This window comes from Bipolaris victoriae, assembly GCF_000527765.1.
Source record: "Bipolaris victoriae FI3 unplaced genomic scaffold scaffold_72, whole genome shotgun sequence".
Lineage (NCBI taxonomy): Eukaryota > Fungi > Ascomycota > Dothideomycetes > Pleosporales > Pleosporaceae > Bipolaris > Bipolaris victoriae.
Window position 1 is genome coordinate 120,786 of NW_014575320.1, and position 27,915 is coordinate 148,700.

Here is a 27,915-nt window from a genome sequence, read left to right on the forward strand (position 1 = left end):
CGCCCCAGCATCAGTCTTCGGAGCGTCGGCGTGGGGTATAAAAGTCATCTTTGGAAGCAACGTAAGAGGTTATGGTAACTAATCCAATCGCGATGGAATAATGTCCATGCCCAAGGTTGCCACCAGAAATCCTACGTAAGATGTTCACTATGCCGTTTGCGCGGCATGGCGCGCTGCGCACATCGAGACTGGGTGAAGACATCCATCCGAGGAGAGACGATCCCCCGGAGTACAATGACGGAGGGTGACCCGAATACAATCCATCATCTGCCGCTCTTGCATGCTCTCAACCAAACCAACAACTTGGCAGTCCGGCCTCATCACTTCTTTGGTCAGCTTACAGCATGTTGTTCTGGAGGTTCTATGCACCCAAAGCCACACGCCAGTTGATGGTGCGGGTCGCCCCCACCCTCCCGCCGTCCTTGGTGCCGCCGCCAATGCCTCACCAGGCCTCTGGATTTGCCACCCCAATCATCCCACATAGCACGTCTGCTCCAATGATTAGCTGACCACGAGGCCCGACCCGCCTAAATGAACCAGGTCGGCAAGTCGGCCACGTTGGGGTGCGGGAGACTCTGGCAAGTGCGGCTATTGGCGTCACAGCGGCCGTGGCCGAAAACAGTTGGTCATCGGTCAGGCATGAGCAGATAAAAGGCCGCCCCGCTTCTGCCCCTCCAACTGTTTCTCTTTCCTCCAGCAAACGACCAAAGTACCAATCTACAACTATCTTCTTTTACATCACCACCAAACCACCACACTTCAAAGACTCATCAAAATGAAGGGAGGCTGCGGAAACTCTGGATGCACTTGCGCCGACTGCGGCTGCGCACAGGGTGCTTGCACCTGCGGCAAATGTATGTTTTTTTGCATATCCGAGCTTTTGTTTAAAGACTGGCCATGTTGATTTTATGTATTTGAGCTGCAAAAGTTGAACTCGTATACTAACAGTCACCGTTTAGAAATGTCGAATCTTAATTCTACTACCATGCGACAAGACCACCCCATTCGACTCACGCCCTGTCCATGACACGGAATGTTTGAACATTCATGTCCGACCCGAGCGATCGCTATACTGAATTTCAATATTTGATTTGAATGCATACGTATGGGAGAAGCAGAACGAATAGTAAATATAGGAACAATAGCATAACATGACTATTGACGCAACCTGTTCCTTCTTTTGCCGTGATGAACTCTCTGTCTTGGTTGAAAGTTCCGCGTCCCTGGGTCATTTTATATTGAATTGCTGCACGATGTATGCACATGAATCGAAGTGGCGCAATATGACTATAGGTCGTGTGCAATCCAAGGTGACCATCTCAAACCAAAGCTTACTTGAGCTACGATCGTTAAAAGTAGCAGATACTAGCTGTTGGTGTCTTTCAACCTCAACTTCCTCTGTGTACCCTTATACCTGACGTGAGGCACACGTCAAGGCTGGCCCTACTCATAGACCGGTCGCGCCTTCCATCCGTGCACACCCACTAGCGCCATGTACTCGGAACTATTCCGACAGGACCCCCCAAGCATTACCTTCACGCTTACCCTGATCTCTGTCCATCCAATTCACACCAAACTATATCAGATATGAAAACATGGAAACCATATCTCACACCTTTCCAACTAGAGGGGACGACGCTGTGCCACCAGCAGATCCCATCCTCGCATCTTCCCTAATCGACGACGACGACCTAGACGACTTGATCGACCGCGTGTACAACTCTGCTATCAAAGACCGCAAGGAGAAGAAAGAGCATTTGATAGGAACTGGAGCCAAGAGTGTAGATGAAGCATTATTCGGTGGATTGGAAAGTGGACGGGTAGTCGAAATTAGTGGTGAAGCAGGTGCAGGCGTTAGAGAGGTAGGTTAATTACAGAAGAGAAGAGAAACAGAAAAAGATCAAAATCCTAACTTGCGGAAGAAAAAAAAAACAAAGTCGAGTGGTGGAACAAAATATATTCAGAGGGAAGAGTGAAACTAATATATAGTTTTTCTGCTTAGGTTTACACAACACTACTCGTCACCTCTCTCTTACAAAACCCAGACTCCACAGCCGCGGTGCTGGATACAACAGGCAACTTCGACGTCCTGAGATTATACACTCTGCTTATTGCGCGGTTATCACATCAACCCCAGGATATACTATCCGCCCTTTGCGAAGCCGTTGGTGCAGAGTCGGATTCGAAGGCGGAAGATGTGGCGGCGAAGGTGCTGGATCGGGTGAAGATTATGCGCGTGTTTGATTTTGAGGGGGTGGTGGAGGCGGTTGGGGAGGTGAGGGAGGGGCTTGAGGGGGGAGGGAGTGGAAAGGTTATAAAAGGGAAAGAGGAGGCGTTGGGAGAGGAGCGGGTAGGGGTGGGTGAGAGGAAGGAAGCTTCGAAGAGGACGTTTGTGCCAGATAGCGAGGACGAAGATGAGGATGAGGAAGAGGAAATGCTGTTTGAGATCAAGGCCAAGCACGGTTTGGCATCGCAAGGGAGAGATACGGATGCGGTATCAGTGCCAGAACCAGGCCACGCAGACACACCAGAGCAATCCAAGAAGAGTAAATCGAGTACTCTAAAATTCATCTTAATCGATAATCTCGCCCACGTCTTCGGTCCCTTATCCAAGACCGACATGAACAAAGGTCTGTCTTCCCTTCACTCCCCCACCACGATACAAACACCGAAAACTGACCCGAAAACTTTCATAAACAGCAACATCCCTCACATCCACCCTCCTCTCCACCCTTGCCCATCTAACCCATTCGCACTCTCTCTACACCCTCCTCGTAACCCCCACCACGCCTCCTCCCGCCACCCGGGCTGCATCCCCTACACGCGGAGCCCTTTTGCACCGAGCACACGCAACAGGTCCAGATCAAGCAGAGGCAATACCGCAACCTTCTATTTTCTCGAGTAATAAAATAGGAGCGGGAATGCCGGGCTTAAATGGACTGATGGGGCTGTACAGCGATATACGGGTACTAATCAGTCGGATACCTCGTCGGAAAGTTGATGCGCGGATTTACTATGATGAGAAGATTGATAAGGCGAGGAAGAGACGGGTGGAGATGGTCGGGGTGCTGGAGGTGGTGGGGGATAGATGGGGAGGGAGGACGGGAGGTTGGGGGGTATTTGCCGAGGGACGAGATGGGATTGTAGATGTGAAATAAGATTCAAGTTTGGAAACGGGTCAATGGGGATTTCTACTGGTCTAGAGTCCACTCGTCGTCGCCCGTGTTTTTCGGCCACCCTTTCAACGCAGCCTGCATATCGCTTTTTACTCTTCTTCTTTCCGCCAGCACAGTGTCACTCTTCATCTCGGCATATTTCCTCTTCGCGCCGAGCACCGTTGCAGCTGCTCCGCCTAGTATCCCTGCTACCCGTATACTTTCCATCCACAACCCTCTTCTGCAAATCCGACTCGCGCCTCGGGGATCCAGCTGCTTTCGCCCCTGTAACACACCGCCGATGAGCGTCTCCTGCCAGTACGGTGTCCAGACTGCTGAGAGGTTGCTTGATACCGCGTCTTCTCCTACAGCTAGCGCACGTCTCGACCACATAAACTCCATTGTGGTAGGCTTTACTGTAAATGGGCGGAACGTGTATCCTCCGCCCCATTCACGTGTCGTCGAGCAAGGCAAGTTTTTGAGGCGGCCAGTGGGAGAAAAAGCGCGCTCGCATGCTTGAGGCACGTATTGTGAGGCAGGGAGGACCAGCGTGGCGATGTAGGCGTTTTGTGGCGTGATGAGGAGAGAAGTGGTGGAGGAGAGGAGGGAGAGTGATTGCTTGAGGGTGAGCTTGTCGGTGCAGGATTTACTTAGAGTAGGGGGTGCATCTGGTCGGGAAGGTTTGGCGCGGACGACACCGAGATGGGAGAAGTTTGAGCGGCCTCGTAGGGCGCTGAGTTCGATGTGTTCTGCCGAGTCACCAATCGTTTGTCCTGGTGTGCTGGGTGACTGTGGAGGCGATACTGCAGTAGCTTCCTGGAGGGTCGGGGGTGGGCTTGTCCATGGCGTGGCATCTTCTTGCGCGGCCATGGTGAGCTCCATGCTTGCGTCACCGCAGGGTGCTTCGGAACAATACATGTGGATTGATACATCGTCGGGGATAGTAAATAGCTGTGGCGTCTGGTCTCGGGGATATCGGGATTGGACGAAATCCGACGCTGCATAGGGCGGCGATGAGATGCGCACACATTCGTCTAGAAGGTAGCGGTTGAAGGCCCGGATGGCAATGACTTCAGCGTGCCATTCGTGTAGGATGTTGCCTTTTGCCAGTGGGAGTTTGTTTGATGGAAGACATTTCATGCCCGTTCTACGAGCGTCAGCATGTCATTACACAGCCAGATTTTGCTTCTTGGACACTGCGAGATGGGGCTGATTTGACCCATGGCCCAATGTATTAATCGTATATGGTTCTTCTAACAATCCCGCAGCACCTGAACGCGGGGCTGAGCCACTGATGGGAATAGCCTGCTCGGGTAAGTAGACTACTTGATGCATGTCGCTTACGAGTCGACGATACCCCATTTTACCTACGTCGCGGCGGCATGGCTCACAAATGGCGCAAGAAACTATATTGAAAGGAATATTGCTTACCCCAAAGATACACACTTTAGCCTGTCGCCTTCGCTAGTTCATGGGCATAAGCAAGCATAGCGGCGTAGGCATACCAGTGAGCGATTACCTTTAGATAAGACGATTCCGGCGAGGGGCACCCATTCTCGTGCGCCGTGGCTGCGGGGTCGGGGTTTTCTTTTGTCGGGCAGGCTGTCAAAGGTGTCGAGGACGCAGCGGGCGATGGCATCTGGGTCTGGTGCCATGGTCGTCTGATTTGGTCGTCTGCAGTGAAGGGACAGCGAGGGTCGAGGGGCTCTGGTCAGGTTAGGTCAGGCATGGGGGCACGGAGTTAGGGCACGGAGAAAGCTGAAACCGGAAACCCATTGATGCTTTGGCGGTTCCAAGGCCATCCATCACTCCTGCTACTCGACGACAAAAGAACCCTGTCACACGCACGATACCACTAGGACCCTTCTTACAGCTTCTCCGAACGTGGCTTTGTCCGGTTTCTTCCCTTCTCTTCAATATGCAAGCGTTTGGTGAGCAATGGCTATGCGCCGCACCGTCGCATTTGCGGCTCACACACTCACGATCCCAGTACCAAAGAACCGTCGAGTAAGGCAAAGCTTGTTACTAAGATGCGCAAGCATACATACGCATGTTACACGGGCTGACAAATTGCACAGCCAAAGTTTGACCTGCACCTGAGAGTGCGCGCTGCCCATCATGCCCCCTATGACCGTGTCCTGACAACAGCAGATCATCGACCTCAACAACGTTCCCCTCGTATCCGGTACATCTTTTGTGAAATGGCACCTTTTGCACTCGACAGCCGCCGAACACCGCGGTCGTACAGAGAGCTGCTATGTAAAGGACCATAAAGTTGCCTACGACTATGAGGCTACACTCCCCGTCCGGCTTACCGTGGACAAGAACGGCATGTTGCAGGAGTGCTACGTCGAGTTTGAAGTTATCCAAGAGTACGGGACAGGCAGAGGCGAGAGGATGACTCTGGGCACTGTCAAGCTCAACCTGGCAGAGTACGTGGAACAGAGCGAGATGGGCACTGTGGCGGGCGAGGAGCCGGGCGTCACACGGCGATACCTCATGCAAGACAGCAAAATCAACAGCACGCTCAAGATTGGGATATACATGAAACAGATCGAGGGAGACAAGAACTACATCGCGCCTGCACTCAAGACTGCCCAGGTCTTCAGCGGCATTGCGGGTATCATGGCCGGTGAACAGACCGAGCTCGAAGATCAAGGAGGCAAGCCTACCTTTTCTTTTTCTTCCCTGACAAACGCGGCTGACTTTCACAGCCACACACTCGTCAGCGAACAAGTCGCGCGAAGCTGGTGAGCTACAGGATATGTACAGGCGCACCCTAGCCGCATACTGGTCGGCTCAGCCCGGCGAGCTGAAGGCGGACGAATGCATAGAGGACATCTTTGCTGGCGGAGACGGCTGGGGCGACAAGTCCTACTCGCAGCAAACACGGGCTCAGCAATCGTTGCGCTTCGCAGGTGACGGCAGCAGCTCTGTAAGTGAAAACGGATCGAGGCACATGCATGGCAGCAGCATCAGTCGCAAGTCGCATGAGACGCTGCGACCCGGGGACATGAAACCGCTCCGCTCGCCAAACGTGCGAGGCCGGGAAAGCTTGGAACAGCGGGCATCGCACCTGAAGGCGAAGGCCGAGGCGGCGCGGCAACGACAGCGGCCGGTCCAAGAGGTCAATGAGTTTGATCTGCGAGAAGACCTGGTCAGCTGGCATCGGCCGACGTGATGTTCCATTGTAGAAAACAGTAGACTTTTGTAATTGCGCATCTTTTTTCTCTCTTCAATCTTTTTGCCTTTGCAACGACGGACATGTGAAAAGAAGCATTATTAGCACAAAGCTAGGACGACGCGCCTTGCACGTGAAGGCGCGACGGCAGAATTATTAGGCGGTGGCCAAAGTTGATGGACGCATTTCACTTTGCGCACCACACGCTGCAACAAGCATTGAACCTCAGCCTTGCCTCGTCGTCCTTCATGCTTGCACCCCGTGCTCCCAGTGCATTTGTATGCCTCCGCTGTGAAGCGCAAATCGCCCGTCGACGACTCCCCGCCGTGCCCCGCCGCATCCCTCGCGCCACCTTTTCTGCCTCTGCTCGCCTGCATGACGATGGCGCAGAAACAAAGGACGCCGTCTCCGAGTTGGACAGTCCGAAGTTCAAGATTACTAAAGTAGTCGAGCCGCTAAACCGGGTCCGGAGGAGAAAGGGCAAGATTATCAAAGAGACCACAACAAGCCTGGGAGGAATCAAGCAGCTAGGCGACCAAGCCGATATCCTGGTGCTCAGAGAACTCGGAGATGTACTAGCGGAGAAAGGCGACGAGGAGCCCGAAACCATTGAGTCTTCTGATCCCGTCCAAGTTCCCGACATCTTTGCCTCGCTGCAACAAGAGGGCAAGGCAGTCACGCCCGAGGAAATCTATCAACAAATTGGCAGTCTGCGTCCAACGCAACATGGCGATCCTAACGAGCCGCACTATGTCAAACAGACTACGTTTCTCAAGTTGAAAAATCTCCTCATGGACGGCTTCACCCAGCAACAGTTGATGACTTTCTACTCGGTTGCAAAAAACATCAAGCGGGGGCAGGTCAACCAAGGTGTCATCGATAGCCTGAAGCGAGACGAGGATGATCCCAAGCTTCCGGTGGAGCGCTCTGAGTGGCAACCAGGCACTACAAGCATCACACAACGTTTGCCTGGAGTCGACCGCCATGTCAAAATTATGGGATGGCGCAAGAATGTCAGCAAGCAGCTGCTTGTAGACCGCATCCTCCGCGACCAGTGGAATCTCGTGCTTCTTGAAGAAATCGAGAAGCCTGGCGAGCTCGAACTCTTCCTGAAGCCGTGGCAGATGACACTGCTTACTGTTGGAGGTCAGTTTCCAGCTTGTATCACCATCACAATACCCACTAACCCTTGTTGAAGAACACAATGTACTTGATGAAATCGCACTAATCAGAAAGGTCAAATTCCAAATCTACAAGCAGCATGACATTCTTCGCATCACCGCCGACAAAAGTACAGCAGAGTACGCTGCCAATGACGTGGAAGAGGCTTTGCAACGTACAGAGGTCAAACGGATGAACCTCAAAAATTACATGCGTCTGCTGGACCCCAATATGATACCACGGGACCAACCTCTAGATATGACCACGCTCTTTTCACAAAAAGATCGGGATGTCATTTCAGCACTCACCAAGACAAGTATAGCGGGTACTACAAGGAACTTGGCAAGTCGCCCCTTGACATTGGTGCCTACACTCGCTAATTCTGAGCAGTTTACAATCAGGGGATTCAACAATGCATCTATCGAAGAAGCAAAGCGATCTTTGATCAACTTTCTGCCTTTCAGGGACGGCATCACCCGCACTTCGGATATGCTGAACCTGGGCTCTGCAGCAACTTCAATTTACCCAGCACCCGTGTATGTGGATGAAAGTCTATTGAGCTACAAGACTCGTAATACTCCGCTTGGACGCTTATCAGTGCCTCTCCCACGAATCTCTGGGCCTGAATCTGTAGAAGGTACAGAAGAGTCAGTCGAGGCCCCCAAGTCATCCAAGGCAACAGTTCAAGGTCTAGTAGATAGGACTGCAGCCACTATTCTTCGGTCTGCTTCCGACGAATTTCCTCCCATGGAAGAGCTAGGCAGCTGGGTTTCTGAACCGCTACGAAAGCTCTATGTCAAATTTGGTCAATCCTTGGTGCCTCTGGAACATGCAAATGCCACCAAAGCTGAGGCCAATACACTCAAACAATTTTCCCAACCCCATTTTGTGTCTACTTTCCCAGGGCTTTCTTCTCTTTTTACATCATCAGATATCTCCCTTACTACGCGCCTGCAGGTTCCGACTCTATACTACCACTTCCGACCCGATCCCGAGCAGGACGGCTTTGATTCCAGCCAATTGTTTCCCACACTTCAAATCAAGATGGGTACAGATCGCCACGGTGCCAGAGCCTATTTCCGCAGAGTAAGCATGAGGTTTTGGCAGCATATGCATACCGTGTCGCTTCCCAATAAAGCGGCCGACCTTCAGTTCTACCAGTACGGGAGTTTGAGAATGACCAAAGATCACAATGATGCCAACCTAGATAAATGGGTTATCGCCGCCGCAAAAAGTATTTCGAGTGGCGGACGTATTACCGCGCCGCCGCTTAGCATTGACGTTCCCAGGTGGACCATACCTGGCTGCTCGATTGAAGAAAATGGCATGGCTAAGATTAAATATCACTTTTCTGGTGTCGAGTTCCGACAGGCTGTCTCAGGCACACTATTGGGTCAAAACATCGCCTTCAGCGCCAATCAATCGAGCAAACTAAACGCAAAGGGTGGCGAACTGATGGCGTATTACGACGGCCATGGTGACATTCAATTACGCGACGAGGCAACTGTCAAGGCATTTGTCAAGAGATGCTATGATATCGCCGATTTGATAACAGATGCGAGCGCGCAGACGTCGCCCGTGTCTAGGCAGGCGCGCCCGAGGTATCCTGCCAGTGCACGAAAAATGAGAAGATCGGGAATTTTGGGCGAAGCTTCCAACGAAGCGGGCGATGTAGGGGAGGAGATGATAAAGAAGGATTTGCAAGAACGCATTGCGGAGTATCCCAGTGCACCGGAGGACACAGTGATAGGGGAGGCGAGCCGTGTGAAAGATGAGGTCTCAGCGGACAATGCCTCTGCAGTAGAAGTGCAGTATGGAGGAGAGGATACCACATCAACTCCGCCGTCGGACATGCCGGAGGCGGCACAGCCAGAAGTGCTAGATGGACGTCCTCTAGACTCCTCGTCCAAGGACATATAAGATGAGATGCAATACTGAAGTCTTATCTCTTCACTTAATCTCTGCCTGCTATCTTCTCACACCGTGTTCTTGCTGTGCATGATTTGATGGTAACGGGTTGACTCTATCAGGTAAGTGGAAGCGTAGCAGGGTCACAATTCTGATGCTGTAAAACTATGGCAGTTTGTGAGAAGGAGTCAAAGCAAACGAGTGACTATTTTCGCAACGACCGACTAATTTGCAGTACCATCATTGGTCTTCTCGCTGACCGTTAAAGACGCAAAAGAGTGAAGCGCCAGATCAACACAGATGGACTAATGCCAACTTATTTGCTCAGGCAGAAGCCGGAGCTGCAGCCCCAACTACCGTCTTGCCAGCAATACTCTCCAGACGCTTGAACCCGCCATTCTGCTTGACACCCTCCTGCAGCTCAACCATCTTCTTCTGGTCGCCCACGGGATCCTCAGCCTCATCCTGCAGTCCCCAAGCCAGATACTCATTCGTATAGTTTGGCGTAAACGCCTCATCAAGCACACCAAGCCTCTTCCCATATCGCGTAACCTTGTCCCAATCACGCTGCACATTCTGCAAGTCCGGGCTAAAGTACGCAAAGCTGCGCTCGAAAATCTTGCGGTTCGTCGGCGTATCCATGGCCGTCTTTGCTGCACAGAACTCAGCCCACGCTTGCTCTGGCTGCGCAAGCACAAAGTCCGTTGCGCGCTTGCATGCGCGGAGAAAAGCGCGGACGGCATCGGGGTGGCGCTCGATAAAAGCATTGTTGCCAATGTACAAGATGGAGCAGAAGCAGCAGCAGCCCAGCTGAGCCAGCTCGTCGATACGCAGCATCTGGACTTCATCGCGGGCTCGGTTCTGCGATACAAGCCACTCTTCCAACTCCACCATTTGCACATTTTCGAGACCGATGCCTGCGTCAATTTCGCCCGTGATGATGGACCGTGTCACGTTCATGCCCACGCGCACAGCTTGGTAGTCGCTGGGCGACATGCCGTAGTGGGCTGTCAGCTCGTCGAGTTGGATTTTACCGAATTCGCCTACGTAGCCGATCTTCTTGCCCTTGAGCGTGCTGAAGTCGCTGGTTATGCCAGAGGATGTCAAGTAGACTACTCCGGTGAAGGGTTCGTTGAGCAGAGAGCCGATGGATTGGACGGGGAAGCCTCGTGCGGCGGCGGCGAGCGTGTGGATCATGGCTTTGAAACCTAGATCGACTTTTCCTGATCCGATGATTTCGGTGACATCCTGGTTTTTATGTTGAGTATTTGATGAAGAATAAGGTATGTGGTGTTAATCGTACGCTTGGATCGTTGGGCTCAAGGAGAGCGACTTTGACGCCTTCGTCTTTGAAGTATCCCTTGCTCTGAGCAAGGTACACAGGCGCATGGTATGGCGTAGCGTGCCTGACCTACTCTTCAGTATCCTGTTCTCTCATAGTAAAAGCTGAACATTTAGCGCACCAGTTGGTCAAGAAGGTAATCTTATCCGTCGACATCTTGACTTTGGGTTACCGATGCAATGTTCTTCTACGCTAGTCAGCAATCCCAACACAACAGTGGGAAACGGGACATCATGAAGCAGCAACAGTCCTTCGCGCTGGAATTATCCAGATCAAGTTTAAACGGTATAATCTCAGAACAAGCCATCAGTGATCGATACGACGTACCGATCACTAATGGCTTGAACACCCGCCATGCTTTGCTTCTGATGGATTGAGATGGGTACCTGATGATGCACAGTATAGGCATCTGTTTTACTTGACCGAGAGAATATCCTAAGGTGCGAGGAGCGAGACCCCAGGGGCTTCGCATTGCTGGTTCGATGGCGGCATCGTACCAATAAAATGGTGTCGTGATTATGGATGGTCAGAAAAGGTATGCTCAAGCTGAGGTCAGAGAAAGTCTCTGCAGCAATATTTTCATCCTTTTATACACTCTTGGTGATTTTTTGTTGAGCTTGGTGACACGCAAATTGCCCAATTGCACATGCATACGCGGGGCAGTGAGGGGTAGTATTGTGCCCGACTTGTGAGTCTGCATCGCTGACCCACGATACTGGTCCCGTCAATGCAGCACGGGAGGTCACCTCGTGCTTCTGATTTGTTGAATAGGCCGTGAACTGGTTGGCCTCACCCGGTGACGATCATGTTCTTGCATGTGCATGCATGGACGGAAAATCTTGAGCAGCCATCCCACTCTTTCGTGGGGGTACTCGCTTTTGCGGGGATAGCTCATGCTCAACGGATACCGTGTTCAGCAAATTAGTATATTGGCTGACGTTTTTGTCTACATCATTATGTACATTTGGAAGACCCCAATCAAGACGCTATGGAGGCTTTGTGCCATGTATGATATATGTGCTTGATATGGTAGAAGAAATATCCGGTAGATCTTGAAGCCACGGCAACGATGTTCAGGAACACTGAAGCCTGTGTACTGTTTAGCCGTATCCCAAACTCCTTTTAACCCGTGTTGACATATTTGAAAAGCATGCTTGTCGAGAACTTTTCCTAGTTACCATCGACTTGGAACGGATATGGTACTGGATCCAGATCTTCTCACTTCTGGATGTATATGGATATCTCGACGTCTATTTAAACTAGTCTCACCGTCCTTTTCTCTACCACAACGCCGTGGCTTAGCCAACATGATTTCAGATATCTCTCCGGATCCTCCGTAAATCTTTTGAGAAGTGTAGGCTCTGGATCTGCCATTACCTCTTCGAGGGAAAGGACCTTGGCCTCCTCATACAGATACCATAATCCGACGCGAGAAAATGTATTCGGCGTAGTCGGACGTATAAGAAGGAAGACAAGACCATTACCTGAGTCTGTGCTGTCAGACCAGGCTTCACCGGTACCTATGAATATCGCCGTAATTGTCTCATCATTCTGTGGAACGCCTTCGTCAAATTTGAAGCTTGAATTTCCCATGCCACCAAAGACGGTCTTGGAATATCCCAGATCCGACGTAGTGATCTGACTCTGAACGATCCATGAAGTGACATCAATCCAAGGGAAGTAGTTTGAATAATGTTCCGGAAGAGATGACGTGACAAAATCGAAAACGTCAACCGTTTCCCCATGTCTGTTCGTAATGTGGAGCCTCAGGTCTTGAAAATTTAACCATGATGCGTCAAGGTTGCAGAAATCTAGGGTCATGATAGAAGATCTAGATCTCGACTTTTGCGATGCCCAAGTCCACGAAGGTAGTCCAGACTCATCAGGAGCGAGGGTTTCTTTCACTTCAGTTTCCGTGCTCTGACGCGAGGTCCACCAAACCAGACCCTGCGCGGAGAAGGATATCTCTCCCGTGATGCCATCCGTAAAATAAGGCAAAGGAATGCCGTAAAAGTGTCGACATTGATATGGCCCCGATGCATCTTTACCGCAGGCTTCCAAAATTCCCTCTATAGCCTTGAGACTGTCCTTGGCAAATGAAAGTTGCTTGGGAAAGTACTCTGTTAGGAGTGGGAAGGTTGCTAGAGGCTGAAGATCTGTTCCTGTAAAGAGAAATATGCGTTGTCCGCTTAATGGGTCTTCGATTCTGTAGTGCTCGAGATGATGAGCTTTGTTGCATTGGAAATACATTTGTCTATCAGTGAACACGAGGAGACGCACCGACAACACAGCTTCCTGGAAGGTCCTATTTCAAAATCAGTGTTTGCTTCACAGAGGAACGTTTAATGATCAATTACCAGCCTCGGCTGTTCCAATGCGATTGCTCCAGCTGTTTCTGGACGGGCTCTTCGACAAATTGTCGGCTCCCTAAAGTGACAGATCCGTGTATCAGGTCTGATCGATCTGTTCCCAGAACACCGGGTAGACCATGTGAAGCATCTATGCCAGATGCTGCTGCAATAGTAACTTCTGCCCCACCATAGATCAGATTCATTGATGCGATCGCTTCGTTCCTCGCAATGGATTCATTTTGTACGATGCAGTATCTTTAAGCACACAGCGTCAGTAGATGCTCAACGTCGATAAGATATAGAGGAGACTAATTACTGATCGACCCACAGTCTGGGGACCCCTAGCTGCTTAGCCACATATATGGCATCCGAAGTGGTCTTTGAAATACTTCCAGGGTCTATTTGCGAGCCGAATGCAACTTTTGCAGGAGCTACGTTACCCCAGACATAGCTCAAGCACGCATAAGACTCGCCAGGCATTAGCTCTCTTACCCGTAACGTGCTGCAGTCGATGATTCTCAGCGGTGTCTTCATGGTCACTGGCTGAACTGTACATGTCCTTCCACCTGCGTCATCAGAAGCATGGTTTGATCTACAACTCTCGAGCCATTGCTTAGCTTGGATCAGGTCCGCTGACGCATACTTTCCAGGCCCTGGTATATGACTTTCCGCCGGGAGGAATGTATGGTCATGTGTTGCATCAGCCGAGTCCCACATAAGGATGTGTTTCAAGGGTTTCGTGTTTGTCGACTCAGCACATGGCTCAACCAACTCTTCTGAAGACGCTGATTGCGTTTCGTCATCCTCTGGCCCATTGTGAAAAAGAGCCACGACAAGCTTATCAGAAGAGAAGTAATCAGAAAGTGTCTTGCATGACACACAGTCTTGGTGTAAGGAGTTTTTGAGAAAGTGCACGACCTGCGTATGTCCATGTTGTGGCGTACTGAATTTCTCGTCAAGCGCTTTGCATGCTGGACACAAATCAACCTTTCTGTCTACGTCTGTATTGATCATGATTGCAGTGTTGCTTATCTTGCTGGGCAGCGTGATTGGTGTTGGCAAATTGAGCAGAGGATACTTTTGAGAGGCAGCTGAGGGAAGTCGATGGGGCTGGCTGTAGGATTAGGAGTGGACGTACTAGTAGTAAGCGACGACGCCGTCTATAGCCCCAGTGTTCGGCAAATCCCGCATATTTAACTGCACCATCACCCGTCAGGTTGGCAGCTACGATGTAGCTGCAGTTTCAACACCTTACAACTTCATCTCGTCAATCAGTCGCCTGAATAGTACTACGTCTTTTGACGAAAACGTGATGTCTCAGCTCACAGCAAGTTTCTCACGACTAGGCGTCCGAAAGACCAGGGATGTATACATGCATATTGAATGAGCTTGTATATGTTGCCAGGCTCCAGATACATCGCTACCAAAAATCGAGGAAACTATCATACTCGTCTTTGCACGAAAGACTGCCCAGATCGTCATAATTCATCCACAAACCGTTGTCACCAACAGGGTATAATGTCTCAAAATCCTTTGATGCGCTCTCTTCTTCAGACGAGTCCATCATACTTGCGCTGCCGAAATCGAACTCACTATTGTATATCGCAGTGGTAAAGTTGTCAAAGGTCAAATCGGGTTCCACTGGTACTCCTGGCTGCACGTCCTCGGTTGTGTACTCGAAAGTTGATACCAATCTGCTCTGTGACATGTCGTGCCCCTCTTGCCCTGCACTTAGACCCGTCAAGTTCCTGGCGAATTTGGAAAACATATTTGATTGTCCTTCACTTGATATTGGCCGCTTCTTACTGGTGTGAATTGTATTTTCAGGCTGAGGACGTGATTTCCAGTCTGCCATTGTCAATCCGTCTTTGAAGTGTGCCGCGATGTGGGTTTGTCTCGCATCCCATGCTGTCATTTCACGAGCACAAAACCCGCAGGTCCATTTTTCTGGGCCATCTTTGCGCACTTTGTCTGTTCTCCACAAGTCTCTTACAGCATCGGTCAGAGATGCCTGGTGAAAATTCTTTACATGCTGCCGGAGGTGATCTGGTCGCAAGAATGTTCTATCTTCTTCGGCCTTGGCAATACATTCACCGATACGGTGAGAGTGGAGAAGATGGTCTTTGCTAGGATTGTGAAGCTTGCAGAAAACGCAGGATGTGGAAGAAGTGGAATGGGAAGAAACGATCATGCTCGGGCCAGTGTGTAAGCAGGTCCACTTCCGTTTTGGTCGATGCTGAGTCTCCTCGTGACGACGCCAGGACTTTGGCGCTACAAACTGATAACAAAATGTGCATTGCCACATGCTTGGCGTACTTTCTCTCATTGAGGTCTTTGCTTTTACTTGGGTACAAGACATGGCTAGGGTTAAGTTGGAAACTGGAGATACTGTACTGAAATGACTGTAGTCTTTCTTTTTGCCTCGCCTAGATGATTTTGGAGTTTTTGGATCGTAGTCGTGATCGGAATGGTGGATCTCCTCCAGAGTTCGGTAGCCTTCAGGTATTGGCAACACTTTGACCTTTGAGAGGCGGGTTGTTAGACTTTTCTCTACTTTTGAGTGTGGAAGTGAACTCTCCGCATGACGTAAAAATCTTTGTCTTGCTCTAGCATTCGTGAACCATGTATTCACCTGCTTCTCTGTGATTCCACACTCTTGAGCCAATGCACGTTTGGTATCAGCATCAGGATACGGATTACTGCTGTTATCTCTTATCCATGATTTCAGGCGCCGCAGAGCATGTGACTCAAGTTTTGTAGGAGGCCGTTGAATGGAAGAGCGTTTAGCTTCGCAAGGGACGTTTGGAGATCCAGGGTAAGAAGTGCCTATATCGGGACTGTAGGAAGAAGAGGTGGTAGTCTGATCGTAACTAATAGGATCCACGATACGATATGTTGAATGTTGCCCTTCCTCAACTTTGGTGGGTAGATGATGTTGCTGTAATGCGCCAAGCTCTTCCACTTGGGCTGCGATATGCATCGATTCCTGTTCGGCTTCTGAAGTTTGCAAAAGTCCTGATCTTTCCGTAGCACCGAACACGGCTGTCAGCTTTCGACTGCATTCGTCGCATTTCAGGTTTTCCCCAGGATTGGTAATATCCCAAAGTGCGCATAGAACGCACTCTTCATTGACGCTAGCCGCCTGTGACTGGAGATCGTGACTTGCTCTCATATTTGTCGTAAACACATTAAGCTTGGTAGTCACTGGCGCCGATGGAGAATCTGGCTTTTGCAGGCGGAGCTGATCTTCAATATGGACCTTGAAGAAATCACCAAATTCCAAGCTGAAGCTTTTCTGCGACAAGGATGACGAGGATTTGCTGATTGCGGGACTCGCGGTAAAGTCCATCTAGTAGTGTCAGCAATCGCTTGGTGGGGATGTGTCAACTCTGGGGTAAATACATAACTACCATCTTCTTCGTCCAGAGTATTTGATGCATAGCCCGAGTCAACGGACCATATGCTAGCTGCTTTGTTCTTCCCTTTTGGTGGCAGCATCTTGAGACGACGGTCCAATGTGGTGAAGTTGCAATGTATCCCTCGTTGCCTTCTTTGCGTTGCTATGAACAAGATACAAGCAGCGAGCGGGTGGATGTAAGTAGTCGGATTGATGTGATGACCGGCAACGAGGCTAGGTTACCTGATATTGAGATACAGGGTGCCAGTGGCTGTGCTGGACGCCTAATTAGGACACAAGTGTGGCGTTCCATCTATCCTCAGCTCGATAATGAAATGGGTCACGCCTTAGAGTCAGCATGACTGCATGAGCTGCCGGATACGCTTTGTAGTGGTTATGTCCACGATAAACAAATGTTAAACGCATTTGTCTCGGTTACCAAACGTGCGATAGCATGTACACGTCTCGACTTCAATGCAGCGTAGTACATGTACAGATCTATCAGTTTTGGCACCCTAGTGTTGACTCTGTGTTTCATTGATCCTAGTGTGATAAGACTGTATAAGTTAAGAACAATCTGATGTGATACCATCTCTCTACGCAGGCACACAAATGCTCTTGCCTGGCAACAACCGATCGCAATCCACAAGCGCATTGCCCTGCAACCCTAGTAATTCTTCCACAGTGATGTGACTAGTTTGGGCAATAGCCCAGCACGTATCTCCTTGTTTAATTTGAACTTCATGACTGCCTTGATGACAATCGCGTGATTCTTTGGCAGGAGTTAGTGACCGAGCATCACCCATATACAACAGTTTGAACACCAGGATCAAAAAGACCAGTACTATGAGCGCGAATGGCAGCATTATACGCACCGCATCCCTGTTGTCCTTGCTTATTGCGTCTTGATGATCGTTGAACATTTCATCAAAAGTGCGCGAGGGCCGCCCATTGCGGTTGTCGAGCAGGTGGATAGACGCGGACCGCGATGATTGCGACGATGATTGCGAATCAACACGGTGCAATTCGCCGTAACGATTTCCAGGCTCCGACTCGTACATGATGCCGCCTGCATCGCGAAAGGTGTAGGTTTGCGTGTCGGCGTCATAGCCTATACGCTCAAAGCCAGAGGGGAGGCGCTCGGCGTCCTGTCTTGTTGTCAGTTGCGGGGTGATAGTGGAATGTTAGAGGGGCTTGCTGGTGACTTACACTGTCCATGTTGGTGTATCGACCCATAATGAATTGCACCAGGCTGTAGTTAGAGGATGAGTTAGTTGAGAGACGAAAGGAGCTGCCGTGTAGCTGGCGCGCTGTGACCCTAGGGCAACCAAGCGACAGTGGGCTGTGTCTCACAAAGTCAGGTGTGAGGCGTCCTCCGCGCATACATGCGACAGCTCAGTGTAAGCAGAGCCGTGGCTGCCAATGACGCGCGGTCGGGCAATCATTGGTAGGACTATATCAGGCTGCGCGAGTCATGAGCGCACGTGACAGGCTAGCCAATTCTGCCATCCCTCCATCTTTCCTTCACTAAATCATAAGATCAGATCTAGTTACAAAGACTACAGTTGCAGCGGAACAAGAACTCTGTTCTCCTATATCTGTTGGTCGTCAGGACAGTGCTCCGCTATCTGATCAAGTTCACGAGATTCACTTGCTGTCTCTGCGGAACTTATCATCTCAAGACATACGATCAGATCTACGATAAAGTCGAGGGGCAATAGAGGAGTTGGATCTGCATGCTTGCTGGCTATAGCGTTAATCTCGATAGCTCCCACGTTGTCTGGCCAGCTCGTCGCAACTGCCCTATGCTTGAACATCACCCTCCAGGGTATATCGGTATTTCCCGACCTAAGAACGACTTAGACACAGCCTTTGAGTAAGCGTAGAGAGCTGGCAGTGAAGCAGTTACTACAAGTGGCCCAACATTCTTGAGCACAATCAGCATAGCTAAGACCGCCTACGTCAACTTCTCAAACCACAGTCGCACTACCTCTTCACGCCTAACTGTGAACGGCACGAAGCGGTCTGCCAACCTACTCGACAACAGGTTCAAATCACTGTATGTCGGATCATCGTTAGATGCACATACAGTAAGCGCGTTAGGCTCCATTTTTGCTTGCTTAGCCAACTCATTGTGCACGTATCGCTGCACTGCTGGCCACACTTCGGCCTTCTACTTGCGTCCATGTGGTTTCAAGACACCCATCGGCCCGCTTATCGTTCATAGACACAATCGTTTCCATTATTCTTTCTCTTCAAATGCGTGACAGGATCAATGACTGAAGACCCGTTTCACGATTGTGATTGCCAATCTACGTCGATATGAAGCGACGGAAGTGAAGCTTGACTCCATGTTATCATGTAACCTACTTTTTTTTGTATCTCGGGTATCGGTTCTTTCCAATCCTTATCAGGTTTTCCTTATTTGCTGACAGCTGTCGGGCACTACCTCGGCCAAATAGATGCGTACTCTTACTATATTGCATTTTATTACTTCTTTGGGTCTAGTCGAGGAGCTTGGAGTCTACGCATTTGAATGTCCCTCCGGGGAGCGGAACTGGAGAAGATTAGCTAGGTTCAAGAGGGAGGGTATGGCCATGTCATGGTGTTTGCTTCTGGATCCCAATGGGATGAAACAGCAACTACTATCATAGGAGCCGATGGGTGACGACTTTTGGAGTCTTTAATGAGTCTTCATCAGTTCTGTTCGCTAGCTTTGCCTCTAAACACCTTTTCAGCATCGGGAATAGCAGCAATATCTTGGGTACAGGTTGCATGGTGATACTTAAGCAAAGGACCTTGCTACCAGGCCAAAGTCGGTAATTAATTGCGCTAACGGCTCATGCTTATTTCCGATGTTCTGTTCGCCTGTTGATTGCCTTTTTTCTGAACATTGCTTTTTTTCATTTGCTTTTTCTTTCTGGAAACCAAGCTAGCTCCTATTCACCGGTATGGCGACCAGGCTGAAAATGCATGTATACATCCAATCTCGTAGGCGTCAGCCATTAGAGCATTGCGTAGGTCGTACGGTAATACTGTTGCCCAAAATTGTCAGAGTAGCGGCGCATATATGGTCGTAGCGAAGGCTGAACTGCAAATTGCTACTCACTAGCCATGACCAGACCCGACAACGGTGAAAGAGCGTAAAACTACGTACTTAGTGATAAACCACTTTCGCAATCGAAGTGTGCTTTTCTATTTGACCAGTTCGAAAGTAGATTCCTTGCATAATATCCCTGCAGGAGGAGCCGCTTGACTTCCGAATGAGTGATGGTAACACAGTCGTGTCAATGATACTGTTGAGAAGTGGTACGTACTGGGTACAGCCGTGGCCATGCAGGGTGTGCACAGATTCCCGTGATGCACACCATCTATTCCAACAGCCCAAACCGTACGGGAACCGACGTTTTGGCGGTCAAGTTCAATGCTTTGTTGAGTGCTTTCTTATTTTTTTAGTTTCTTATGGCGAGGTCGTGCAAAGCTTAGCGTGATGCTGAATGGGGTTTTGGCTTACCTGTGTGTCCCAATTAGGTGCAGCGCGTGAATAGCAAGTAAAGAGCCATAGCGCTCGCTAGCATAGATCACGATCAATCCACCCCGGAGAGACAATGAACTAAACTCTCATTAAAACGTTCCTTTACTAGGTCGCATTTCTGTACTTGCACAACGGTTAGCCCTTGTTTGAACACCTAGTTAGGTGTCACATGAGGTGAACAAATTCAGAACGAGGTGTGCGTAGATTTTATTTCATGCCTTGTATGTTCTGGAAATCCTAGAGATCATGACCATAGCTTAGCGGATTGTGCTAGCCAAAAAAAATGTTTTCCATGATGCACAGGCCTCTAGAACACATGCAACACGCTCATTCCTGAACCCTTGGTTAATGTCCCTTTGACTTACTTTGTTTGATCAGTGCTCTCTTGCTCTACTGTAGCCTTGCGAAGTAGCTTCCGTTGATTGGAATCTCCTGAATCCCATCGATCGATCGTGTCCTATCTGATTTGAATCTTGCTTCTCTTAATCACGTATATATACCTCCAGTTCCAGCTACCTAAACACGAACATTCCATCATCAACATCCCCCTCATCAATCACAACTACTACAACAATCAAGACCACTTTCGTACTCGATTCAGTACTACAAACTTCAGTCTTCCATCTTTCCTCCAATACCAACCCATTACATCAACTTTCAAGATGCTCGCCAAGGTTATCTTCCTCACTATTGTGGCTGTCGCCGCTGCTGCCCCTCAGAACACCCCCAGCGGCCATGATGCAAAGGCCATCAAAAACCAGTGTGGTGGCGACGCCGAAGTCTACTGCTGCAACAACGAGACCGCCGAGAAGGCAACCAGCAAAAAGTCCGTTTTTCCTATCGATGCCGACGTTGCCGACCTGCAGAATCTTCTTGGACAGTGCAACGATGTCACTGTTGCTATTTTCCGCAACCTTGTTCCGCTCAACAGGATGTGCTCTCAGCAGTCAGTTTGCTGCAACAAGTCTGAGCAGACGGTAATACAATCTTTCTAATATCGTTCTTCATCTTCGCTGACATTAACATTATAGGGTGTTATTAACATCAGCTGCAACCCGATTCACATCTAAATACATACTACTATAACAACGTATAGTTTAGTGTGTTGATGACATTACTTATGATGGTGTTAGAGAATAGGTCTTCGATTACAACGTTCACACTTGTAGCTAGACATTCATTTTCTCCTTCCCATCTCTCTTTTCCCATTCTTTTTAATTCTTACTTTTAGAAGTACCCTAGACTATCCACTAAAAATCCAAATCAATTTTTTTCTCAACTAAACAAGATGCTTTCATGACAAGGAAATTAAGTCGTTTACAATTGACATTGGTATAAGCGATTTGGATAAGAGCAGCTCTACATGTTACCTGAATGGAGGAGCCGAAGGCCCGAACCCTAAACCAGTCTCGTAGTGGGGGGTTTCTGTTCATCTAAGGACGCACCTTAGCGAGATATTGCTTTCAAAGCGCTATTTCTACTAGCGCAGTGCCTTCCGGCCGCACCGTTCCGAACCAGGAATTTCTAGCTCCGAACTCAGCCAACGAAGTAGCATGCCGACTGAACGTCTTTCTGACCCTCCAAATGTAGAAATAGGCAAATTCAGGTCGTCATTTTTGACCTGTTATTTAGTCTTGTAGCCACAAAGACAACAGAGATGTACTAGCAAAAGATGGCTCCGCACTGCCTTGTTCCCACATTGTTCCCGGAGAGGTATCTGTTCTCCATGTAGATCCGGAATCGGATGCATAAGCTCGGCGCATGAACCTGAACTAAACAGGCAATCGAGCTTTAGGTCCAGAGTACAAATCCGACGTAACCCTGCGAATACCGAAAGCATATAGCTGCTTCTAAGAAATTCTCGGTACTACCAGCAATGAGTCCCAACTTCCAGTGCCTAATACGATTCAAGTCGTCAAGCGGAGATACGTTCTATGGCGAGCTCGGAACCGAAATAGACGCTACACGTGACAACCTGATTGGACTTGGTGTTCCCGTATATGGGGCAACATCAATACTAGATGGAAAACCCCTTAGCTGAGATGGAAGGGTCGAGACCATCCAAGAGGTAGGCTGAATGAGTGTGTTCAAGGTCTCTGACTAATTAACAATTGCCAGGTTCTAAGCCCGGTACCAGCAACACCTATCTTCCAGTGTGTCGTGATCAATTACAAGACGCACATAGGCGAAGTTGGGGTAATAGATCTTCATTACTCACCGGACAACCGGCTCATTTGTTTGCAGCTTTCCGCGGGCGACTATCCTGTAATATTCACCAAGTCACCCGGTAAGTGATTGATGAGTCGAGTCTCTTGACAAAACGCTAAGAATATTTCAGATGCATTGGCCGGTCCTTATGACGAGATCCCGATCAATGATGCATGTAAGCTGATAGACTACGAGGTATGATCCCAAGGCAACAATGGAAGCATTGCCAAACGCACAACGCTTCAAGAAAGTTGACCACGCAATGTAGGCAGAGCCGAGTTTCATCATCGGAAAGGACTGCAAGAATGTCAAGGACCGAGCAGAAGCGCTTTCCTGCATTCTGGGCTACACGTGCGGCAATGACGTATCTTCGCGCTTTTGGCAGATGCCTGAAGGATCGGGAAACCAGCATGGATCTGCCAAATTGTTTGATAAATTCGCCCCTCTCGGTCCGACGATCCTGCATCCTTCGATGGTGGATGAGAAGCTGGGACTCCGCATTCGCACATTTGTCAACGGTGAAGTGCGACAGGACGCACGTACGACCGACCTTGTGTTTGTTGCAGCGGACATCATTTGTCATCTAACCCGGGGCACTACCTTGCGAAAAGACACGGTGGTTATGACGGGTACGCCTGGTGGAGTTGCAGCGTTTATGAAGCCTCCTAAATGGTCGAGTGATGGTGACGTTGTCGAAATCGATATTGAGGGTATAGGACGGATGAGGAACACAATGAGGTGGGAGAAGACGTCTTGATGAGTTGTAATCTTTCTAGAAACCCTTGACAGCTCAGCAGATGTTAGTTAGCAAGTGGATAATGAATAACAAACCAATCAATGCAGCATGATGTGGCTTTCGTTCTGTTCGATTGGTTCTTTTCGAGAAGCTCAACTCTAACGCTCTTCTCACGGATCAAGCTATTAGTGAAATGGGGGTGAAATACACTCCTATATGATTTGGTAACATTGAACTACTGCTACCTAAAAAGCTATTCTGATAGATATTTGGTCATGGCCACACTCCCGTTTGGCTGCGCATGCAACAGCAAATCGAGTTAGGGGTGTAGCAGATATTTTTTCATCAACCTTATGCGACTGGCAGGGACTGAGGGCCAATCTCTACTCTCTCCTTGATGCTAGCGTGGGACTCGCCGCTCTGGAGCCGGCGGACGAGGTCATCTGAATCAAAGTCTGCGCCGATTAGACTCTCCGCAAACAGCTTCGAATTCTGCCTTGGCCGTGTATGATGAAGAGGTGAATGGGGTGTGTGGGGTGGTCAAGAAGGAGACGGGCAGACGGGGTCCGGTTCGGAAGCAAGCGATCCGGGCGACGACGCGCTCGGTCTGCCATGTTTATGTCGTTGATCCGCCCCAAACAGTCGAGTGCGGGCAAATCCAACAGGAAGGATGCGGGAGACATCCAGGGTAAGTAATAGTAGCGGGGGCGTTGCCAGTGCAAGTGCAGACAGGAAGTACGACTATTGATGACTTGGTGAACTTCCCTCGACAAGCGTGTACAGTGCTGGCGACCACCACAAACATCGCATCACCATCGGCATAGTAAGTAAGTATCCTCAAGCCGGGAACCGTGCCCTTGCCCGCACGCTGAGCTCATGAGCTATCAGTCGGCCAACAAGGCCATACGCTCTGAGAATGGACCGCGACCAAGCGACCGGACAGCAGTCGGAGCACGATTCTGGCTCGGAATCACGTCGCAGGAAAAGGCCCATAGCAAAGGCCGCCATGGCCTGCGACAGGTGCAGGCTGAAGAAAATCAAGTGTGACGGCAACCGGCCCTGCAGAAGCTGTCTGGTATTAGCACCTCCCGCCGCATCCGATGGAGTACATGTGAATACTGACGCCCATGGCAACAGAACAGACGCACCAATTGCCGCTTCGCCGCTGCTAACAATCCCAGGCCTCGTCGGTCGGCCAAAGACAAGGTGCAGCAGCTTCAACAACAGTTGGACCGAGCCAATCATCTTCTTCGAGCTTCCGGCATCGCCCAAGAGCCACCCTCGCCCTCTCACTCGCACCGCCCATCTCCCCGCTCCCTCTCGAGTATTGAAGCAGAAGACGCCAGTCGGTTGAATACTGTAGTACCAGGCACGTCGACTACCCCCACCATTTCAGATATCAACTATCCCGGCCCAATTCAGAGCGATGGAAATTTATCCAATCCACCACCCCTTGATCACAACCAACCTGGAATCAACCACTCTGATCCCAGCTATGATACCTTCTCCAAACAAGCTTGCCCCCACCCTCACCCTCACCTCACCCTCACGAGCACATTGGTACGAGCACGCAGCCAGTCCCCGTGCAGTTCCCATTCTCTCCTTGTCGTTCATCTGCGCGATCCAGCGCGACATTCGACCCAATTCAACATAGCTCTGCATATGTCTTGGATCAAACGGATGAGACTCGTAACATTGAACAACCGGTATGAAAAGCTTCCTTGCTACCCAGGTAGTTTTCAACTAACCACACGGTCCAGGCTAGTCGCGATGAAAACCATGGTCAGTCAACACTTGGGATGGCGGGAAATTCATCAATCATCTAAATGAAGCAGGTCCAGCTTCTTATCTTTCACCATGTCCTGATCCCGGTTTGAGTTGGATTACCAATCGGATCGGGGACTCAACTTACCAGAGCAATGCAAGCTCAATGATTGGTGCCATCAATCAAAAATTACAACTGCAAAAGAACATCAACAAGACGAGGGCTTCCGATCATTCTCCAGAGTTGGCTTTACTCTACAGGGTAGAATTTCCGATACCTCTTGCCAAGATATTTACGCCATTAACTATGATTTGATCAAATGATAGCTTACTTTGAGAGAACCCTAGAGGACTGCATCTTCGCTCTAGAAATTCCACATCAATACGAAAAGACGATAGCAGACGCCATTGGCTATTGTGGTCCATCTACTGTTTCGAAAAACATCTCGCGTTGCGATCAGGCCGTCCATCCGTACATCACCGGCCCCACGGATACCGCAAAATCTGACTGACATACTGACAGGCAATTGATGACGATGACATAGATTGCGAGCTTCCTACCGTAGCACCTGATGGAAACCCCAACATTCTGGCGTTCATGCGGTGCGCTATTCAGCATGCTCAGATATCCTCGGCCATTCTCGAAGGCTTGATGACCACCAAGGCTCGGCGACAGCCTCTGCAACAAATCGCGAAGACAGTGCACCAGTACGATCAGCAGTTGCGAACGTGGTATAACAACGTTCCCTTCGCGTTCAGAACCAAGACTGGCAGTGATCTTCGCGCGCAGGCCCCCTTGGGCTTGCACATCAACCATCTGATGTATATTGAACTATCGCATCACAGTGTTCTTACCATAGTGCATTGTATAATCAGGCATCCACGGAACATCAATTCTCCATCAGATCAAACCGACACAACCCTGCAAGATTAAGTCAATGTCAGCAACACCAGGATGGCAGAAGCATCGAGAAGCATCATATTACTCAATAGATCTATCTTGATTGATTCAACAGCCCCAGCTTGGTACGTACCCTGAAAGCATATGTAGGTTCCATTGACAGGCTAACAATCTCTAGGTTGGTCTTTTACCTCCCAATGATCGGCATAATGAATTTATTTGTTCATGTTCTTGAAACCCGTTGCCGGAATCGTCGACTCGGGATATTGGACTTCTCGATCTGGCTGCTGGATACTTTGGCTATCTAGATTATGCAACAGATTCCGCTGTCGCATTTCTTTTTGTCAGAGATTTCGGAAACTTGGCCCGTCTTGTTGCGACAAAGGCGAAGTTTCCTAGTTCAGGAATCGACCAACGTCGGTTGAGTGCACTAGGAAATGGCACTTCGATTCCAGAATTCACTCTGCAATCGAATGCCCACCCCAATCACGGCTACGCGCTACAATCATACGCAAATGTGAATTCGGCGTACCATGTAGGATATCCTCTTCTAAATGATACTTTTATCGTTACTAATGTCAATTCCCATTTAGGTGAAGACCTATGCTTTCAATGAAACGAATTTTGCTGGTTGGCCAGCCTTTCTCTCTCGACTTTCCCAATTTTGATCGACTACTTTCTTCATACGTAAACCAATGCTACAAGCCATCTTCGAGCACCCCATCATTACAAGCTGCTTCCTAGCCTCTGCTCTAAGCTCCGAATTGCTCAAAGTATTCGGGGCCCTCAGGGTTAGCTACCGCTCCTGAAGGCGGATATGGCTAAAAGAGAAACAATACGAACGCACACATTAGCCATTTGTCTAGTCTTTCAGTTTAACTTTCACTTCAACATGGAGGCCAGAATAAGAGTGACTGTAGGCTCGGGTATGAAGGGTGAGCCATCATAGACTAACACGCGGCTACCGTAAGACAACCAACAACGAACCATAGCCTACATAACACACCCCGTTTAACAGAACTAAGTCTCTTCTTCCAAGACCTTAATACAACCATAGAGCTTTATACTATTTGAACATGTCTCCAGGTTCTAGATCAAGATTAAACATGTAGTCTTTCTCCACTTATCACAACAAAGCCGAACCACTGGTAGAAGTAAGACTCAACCTGCATTGAGACTTGACAACTTACGCAAGCGCTATGTGCTATATATCTTGGTGAATTAGTCTAGAAGACAGTTAGCTAAATGAAATCTAGCTTTACAAGGACCCGCTAACATACCATTCCAAATGCACATACAATGAAGCCTGGGTGGCTGAATGCACTGCGAGAAAACTCTAATGTTCTACTAGTGCCATTTAAAGGAAATCTGCTCTATGTGTGCACATCCATCCGCTTCTACCCGCGAAAATGTGTTTGGAGAAATTCATTCATGCTAACATCCCGGAGAAAGCGGATGGAAGAGATGTCAGTAAGTGTCCTGCTCTTTGTTGTGATGATGAACGAAAAGTAATCTCTTGATCCCTTTATGATAATTAGGGCAACCGTAGCTAATGAAAGCATCCTTATTATCCGAGACCTGGCCAATAACGTCCTCGGGCTGAAGTCTCTCGAATTTAAACAGCTTCATCTAATACTCTATTGCCGTGCTTGGTCAGACTGACCAAGAGTATAAACCTAAATAGTTCCTCGTTGACTTATCTATGTTTGCGGCTGCGATGTTGTGTAGCGACAATTAGAGTAACGATCGCTCCGTATTCTTCGTGTTAATCGTTGTGAGATGGATTATAGGGAAGCAAGTTGCGTTTGGCAAGCATATCGATTCAACCGCAAGCAAACAAAGTGTCGACATTAGTAGTAGCAATTTCAAAGTCGAATGTTGGTACTGTGAACGCTACCAGTACGAAGATGCATTCATGTGCGTAAATTGAATACCGGCCTCGGCAGGGAGTCGCGATGCGAGGAGCATTGTATTAAAAGAGCATCGTCGAAGCAGGTGGGGTGCCACGATACTGTAGATAGTAAAGGCCAGCCCTTAGGGACCCGTTAGATACTACTTAGGCTAGAGGCGAAAAATCTATAAAGATAGAGCATATAGCTCTAGTAGAATCTTTAAGTAACGTACCTCACGGGTTCGCTGGCCACACGGGTTCGCCGGCCACACGGGTTCGCCGGCCACACGGGTTCGCCGGCCACTTTTGCCAAGACCCCACTAAACTACTTATTATCTATAAATATTATAATAATAACAGTAGTTAGAGCCCTCTTATAAATATT

At 49.3% G+C, this 27,915-nt stretch overlaps 12 protein-coding genes across 12 annotated transcripts; 6 read left to right on the plus strand and 6 right to left on the minus strand.

Annotated features, from left to right (window-relative positions):
- Nucleotides 1–1,595: 1,595 nt before the first annotated feature.
- Nucleotides 1,596–3,158, plus strand: COCVIDRAFT_18005 (hypothetical protein; the record flags this gene model as incomplete). Its single annotated transcript, XM_014698745.1, has 3 exons — nt 1,596–1,862; nt 2,003–2,630; nt 2,701–3,158. The coding sequence occupies 3 exons, from the start codon at nt 1,596–1,598 to the stop codon at nt 3,156–3,158; spliced, it is 1,353 nt and encodes a 450-aa protein (XP_014554231.1).
- Nucleotides 3,159–3,191: 33 nt separating this feature from the next.
- COCVIDRAFT_105373 (hypothetical protein) lies at nt 3,192–4,295 on the minus strand (the record flags this gene model as incomplete). Its single annotated transcript, XM_014698792.1, has 1 exon — nt 3,192–4,295. The coding sequence occupies one exon, from the start codon at nt 4,293–4,295 to the stop codon at nt 3,192–3,194; it is 1,104 nt and encodes a 367-aa protein (XP_014554278.1).
- A 329-nt stretch (nt 4,296–4,624) lies between these two features.
- Nucleotides 4,625–4,810, minus strand: COCVIDRAFT_105400 (hypothetical protein; the record flags this gene model as incomplete). The annotated part of the gene is made up of 1 exon (XM_014698793.1): nt 4,625–4,810. One exon carries the CDS (start codon nt 4,808–4,810, stop codon nt 4,625–4,627), a length of 186 nt encoding a protein of 61 aa, XP_014554279.1.
- A 283-nt stretch (nt 4,811–5,093) lies between these two features.
- Nucleotides 5,094–6,336, plus strand: COCVIDRAFT_28674 (hypothetical protein; the record flags this gene model as incomplete). The annotated part of the gene is made up of 4 exons (XM_014698794.1): nt 5,094–5,162; nt 5,234–5,257; nt 5,307–5,787; nt 5,870–6,336. 4 exons carry the CDS (start codon nt 5,094–5,096, stop codon nt 6,334–6,336), a joined length of 1,041 nt encoding a protein of 346 aa, XP_014554280.1.
- A 248-nt stretch (nt 6,337–6,584) lies between these two features.
- Nucleotides 6,585–9,417, plus strand: COCVIDRAFT_105461 (hypothetical protein; the record flags this gene model as incomplete). Its single annotated transcript, XM_014698795.1, has 2 exons — nt 6,585–7,482; nt 7,535–9,417. 2 exons carry the CDS (start codon nt 6,585–6,587, stop codon nt 9,415–9,417), a joined length of 2,781 nt encoding a protein of 926 aa, XP_014554281.1.
- Nucleotides 9,418–9,729: 312 nt separating this feature from the next.
- On the minus strand, nt 9,730–10,903 carry COCVIDRAFT_105420 (hypothetical protein; the record flags this gene model as incomplete). The annotated part of the gene is made up of 3 exons (XM_014698796.1): nt 9,730–10,653; nt 10,709–10,811; nt 10,869–10,903. 3 exons carry the CDS (start codon nt 10,901–10,903, stop codon nt 9,730–9,732), a joined length of 1,062 nt encoding a protein of 353 aa, XP_014554282.1.
- Nucleotides 10,904–12,001: 1,098 nt separating this feature from the next.
- On the minus strand, nt 12,002–14,112 carry COCVIDRAFT_39840 (hypothetical protein; the record flags this gene model as incomplete). The annotated part of the gene is made up of 3 exons (XM_014698797.1): nt 12,002–13,052; nt 13,105–13,353; nt 13,415–14,112. 3 exons carry the CDS (start codon nt 14,110–14,112, stop codon nt 12,002–12,004), a joined length of 1,998 nt encoding a protein of 665 aa, XP_014554283.1.
- A 406-nt stretch (nt 14,113–14,518) lies between these two features.
- Nucleotides 14,519–16,596, minus strand: COCVIDRAFT_105441 (hypothetical protein; the record flags this gene model as incomplete). The annotated part of the gene is made up of 2 exons (XM_014698798.1): nt 14,519–16,447; nt 16,501–16,596. 2 exons carry the CDS (start codon nt 16,594–16,596, stop codon nt 14,519–14,521), a joined length of 2,025 nt encoding a protein of 674 aa, XP_014554284.1.
- Nucleotides 16,597–17,091: 495 nt separating this feature from the next.
- COCVIDRAFT_105518 (carbohydrate-binding module family 50 protein) lies at nt 17,092–17,731 on the minus strand (the record flags this gene model as incomplete). The annotated part of the gene is made up of 2 exons (XM_014698799.1): nt 17,092–17,643; nt 17,705–17,731. 2 exons carry the CDS (start codon nt 17,729–17,731, stop codon nt 17,092–17,094), a joined length of 579 nt encoding a protein of 192 aa, XP_014554285.1.
- Nucleotides 17,732–20,692: 2,961 nt separating this feature from the next.
- COCVIDRAFT_105356 (hypothetical protein) lies at nt 20,693–21,100 on the plus strand (the record flags this gene model as incomplete). The annotated part of the gene is made up of 2 exons (XM_014698800.1): nt 20,693–21,007; nt 21,062–21,100. 2 exons carry the CDS (start codon nt 20,693–20,695, stop codon nt 21,098–21,100), a joined length of 354 nt encoding a protein of 117 aa, XP_014554286.1.
- Nucleotides 21,101–21,906: 806 nt separating this feature from the next.
- COCVIDRAFT_39844 (hypothetical protein) lies at nt 21,907–23,670 on the plus strand (the record flags this gene model as incomplete). The annotated part of the gene is made up of 6 exons (XM_014698801.1): nt 21,907–22,026; nt 22,149–22,226; nt 22,275–22,317; nt 22,369–22,433; nt 22,507–22,976; nt 23,640–23,670. The coding sequence occupies 6 exons, from the start codon at nt 21,907–21,909 to the stop codon at nt 23,668–23,670; spliced, it is 807 nt and encodes a 268-aa protein (XP_014554287.1).
- A 180-nt stretch (nt 23,671–23,850) lies between these two features.
- COCVIDRAFT_28682 (hypothetical protein) lies at nt 23,851–27,000 on the plus strand (the record flags this gene model as incomplete). Its single annotated transcript, XM_014698802.1, has 4 exons — nt 23,851–24,017; nt 24,156–24,534; nt 25,262–25,560; nt 26,991–27,000. 4 exons carry the CDS (start codon nt 23,851–23,853, stop codon nt 26,998–27,000), a joined length of 855 nt encoding a protein of 284 aa, XP_014554288.1.
- Between the last annotated feature and the right edge of the window lie 915 nt (nt 27,001–27,915).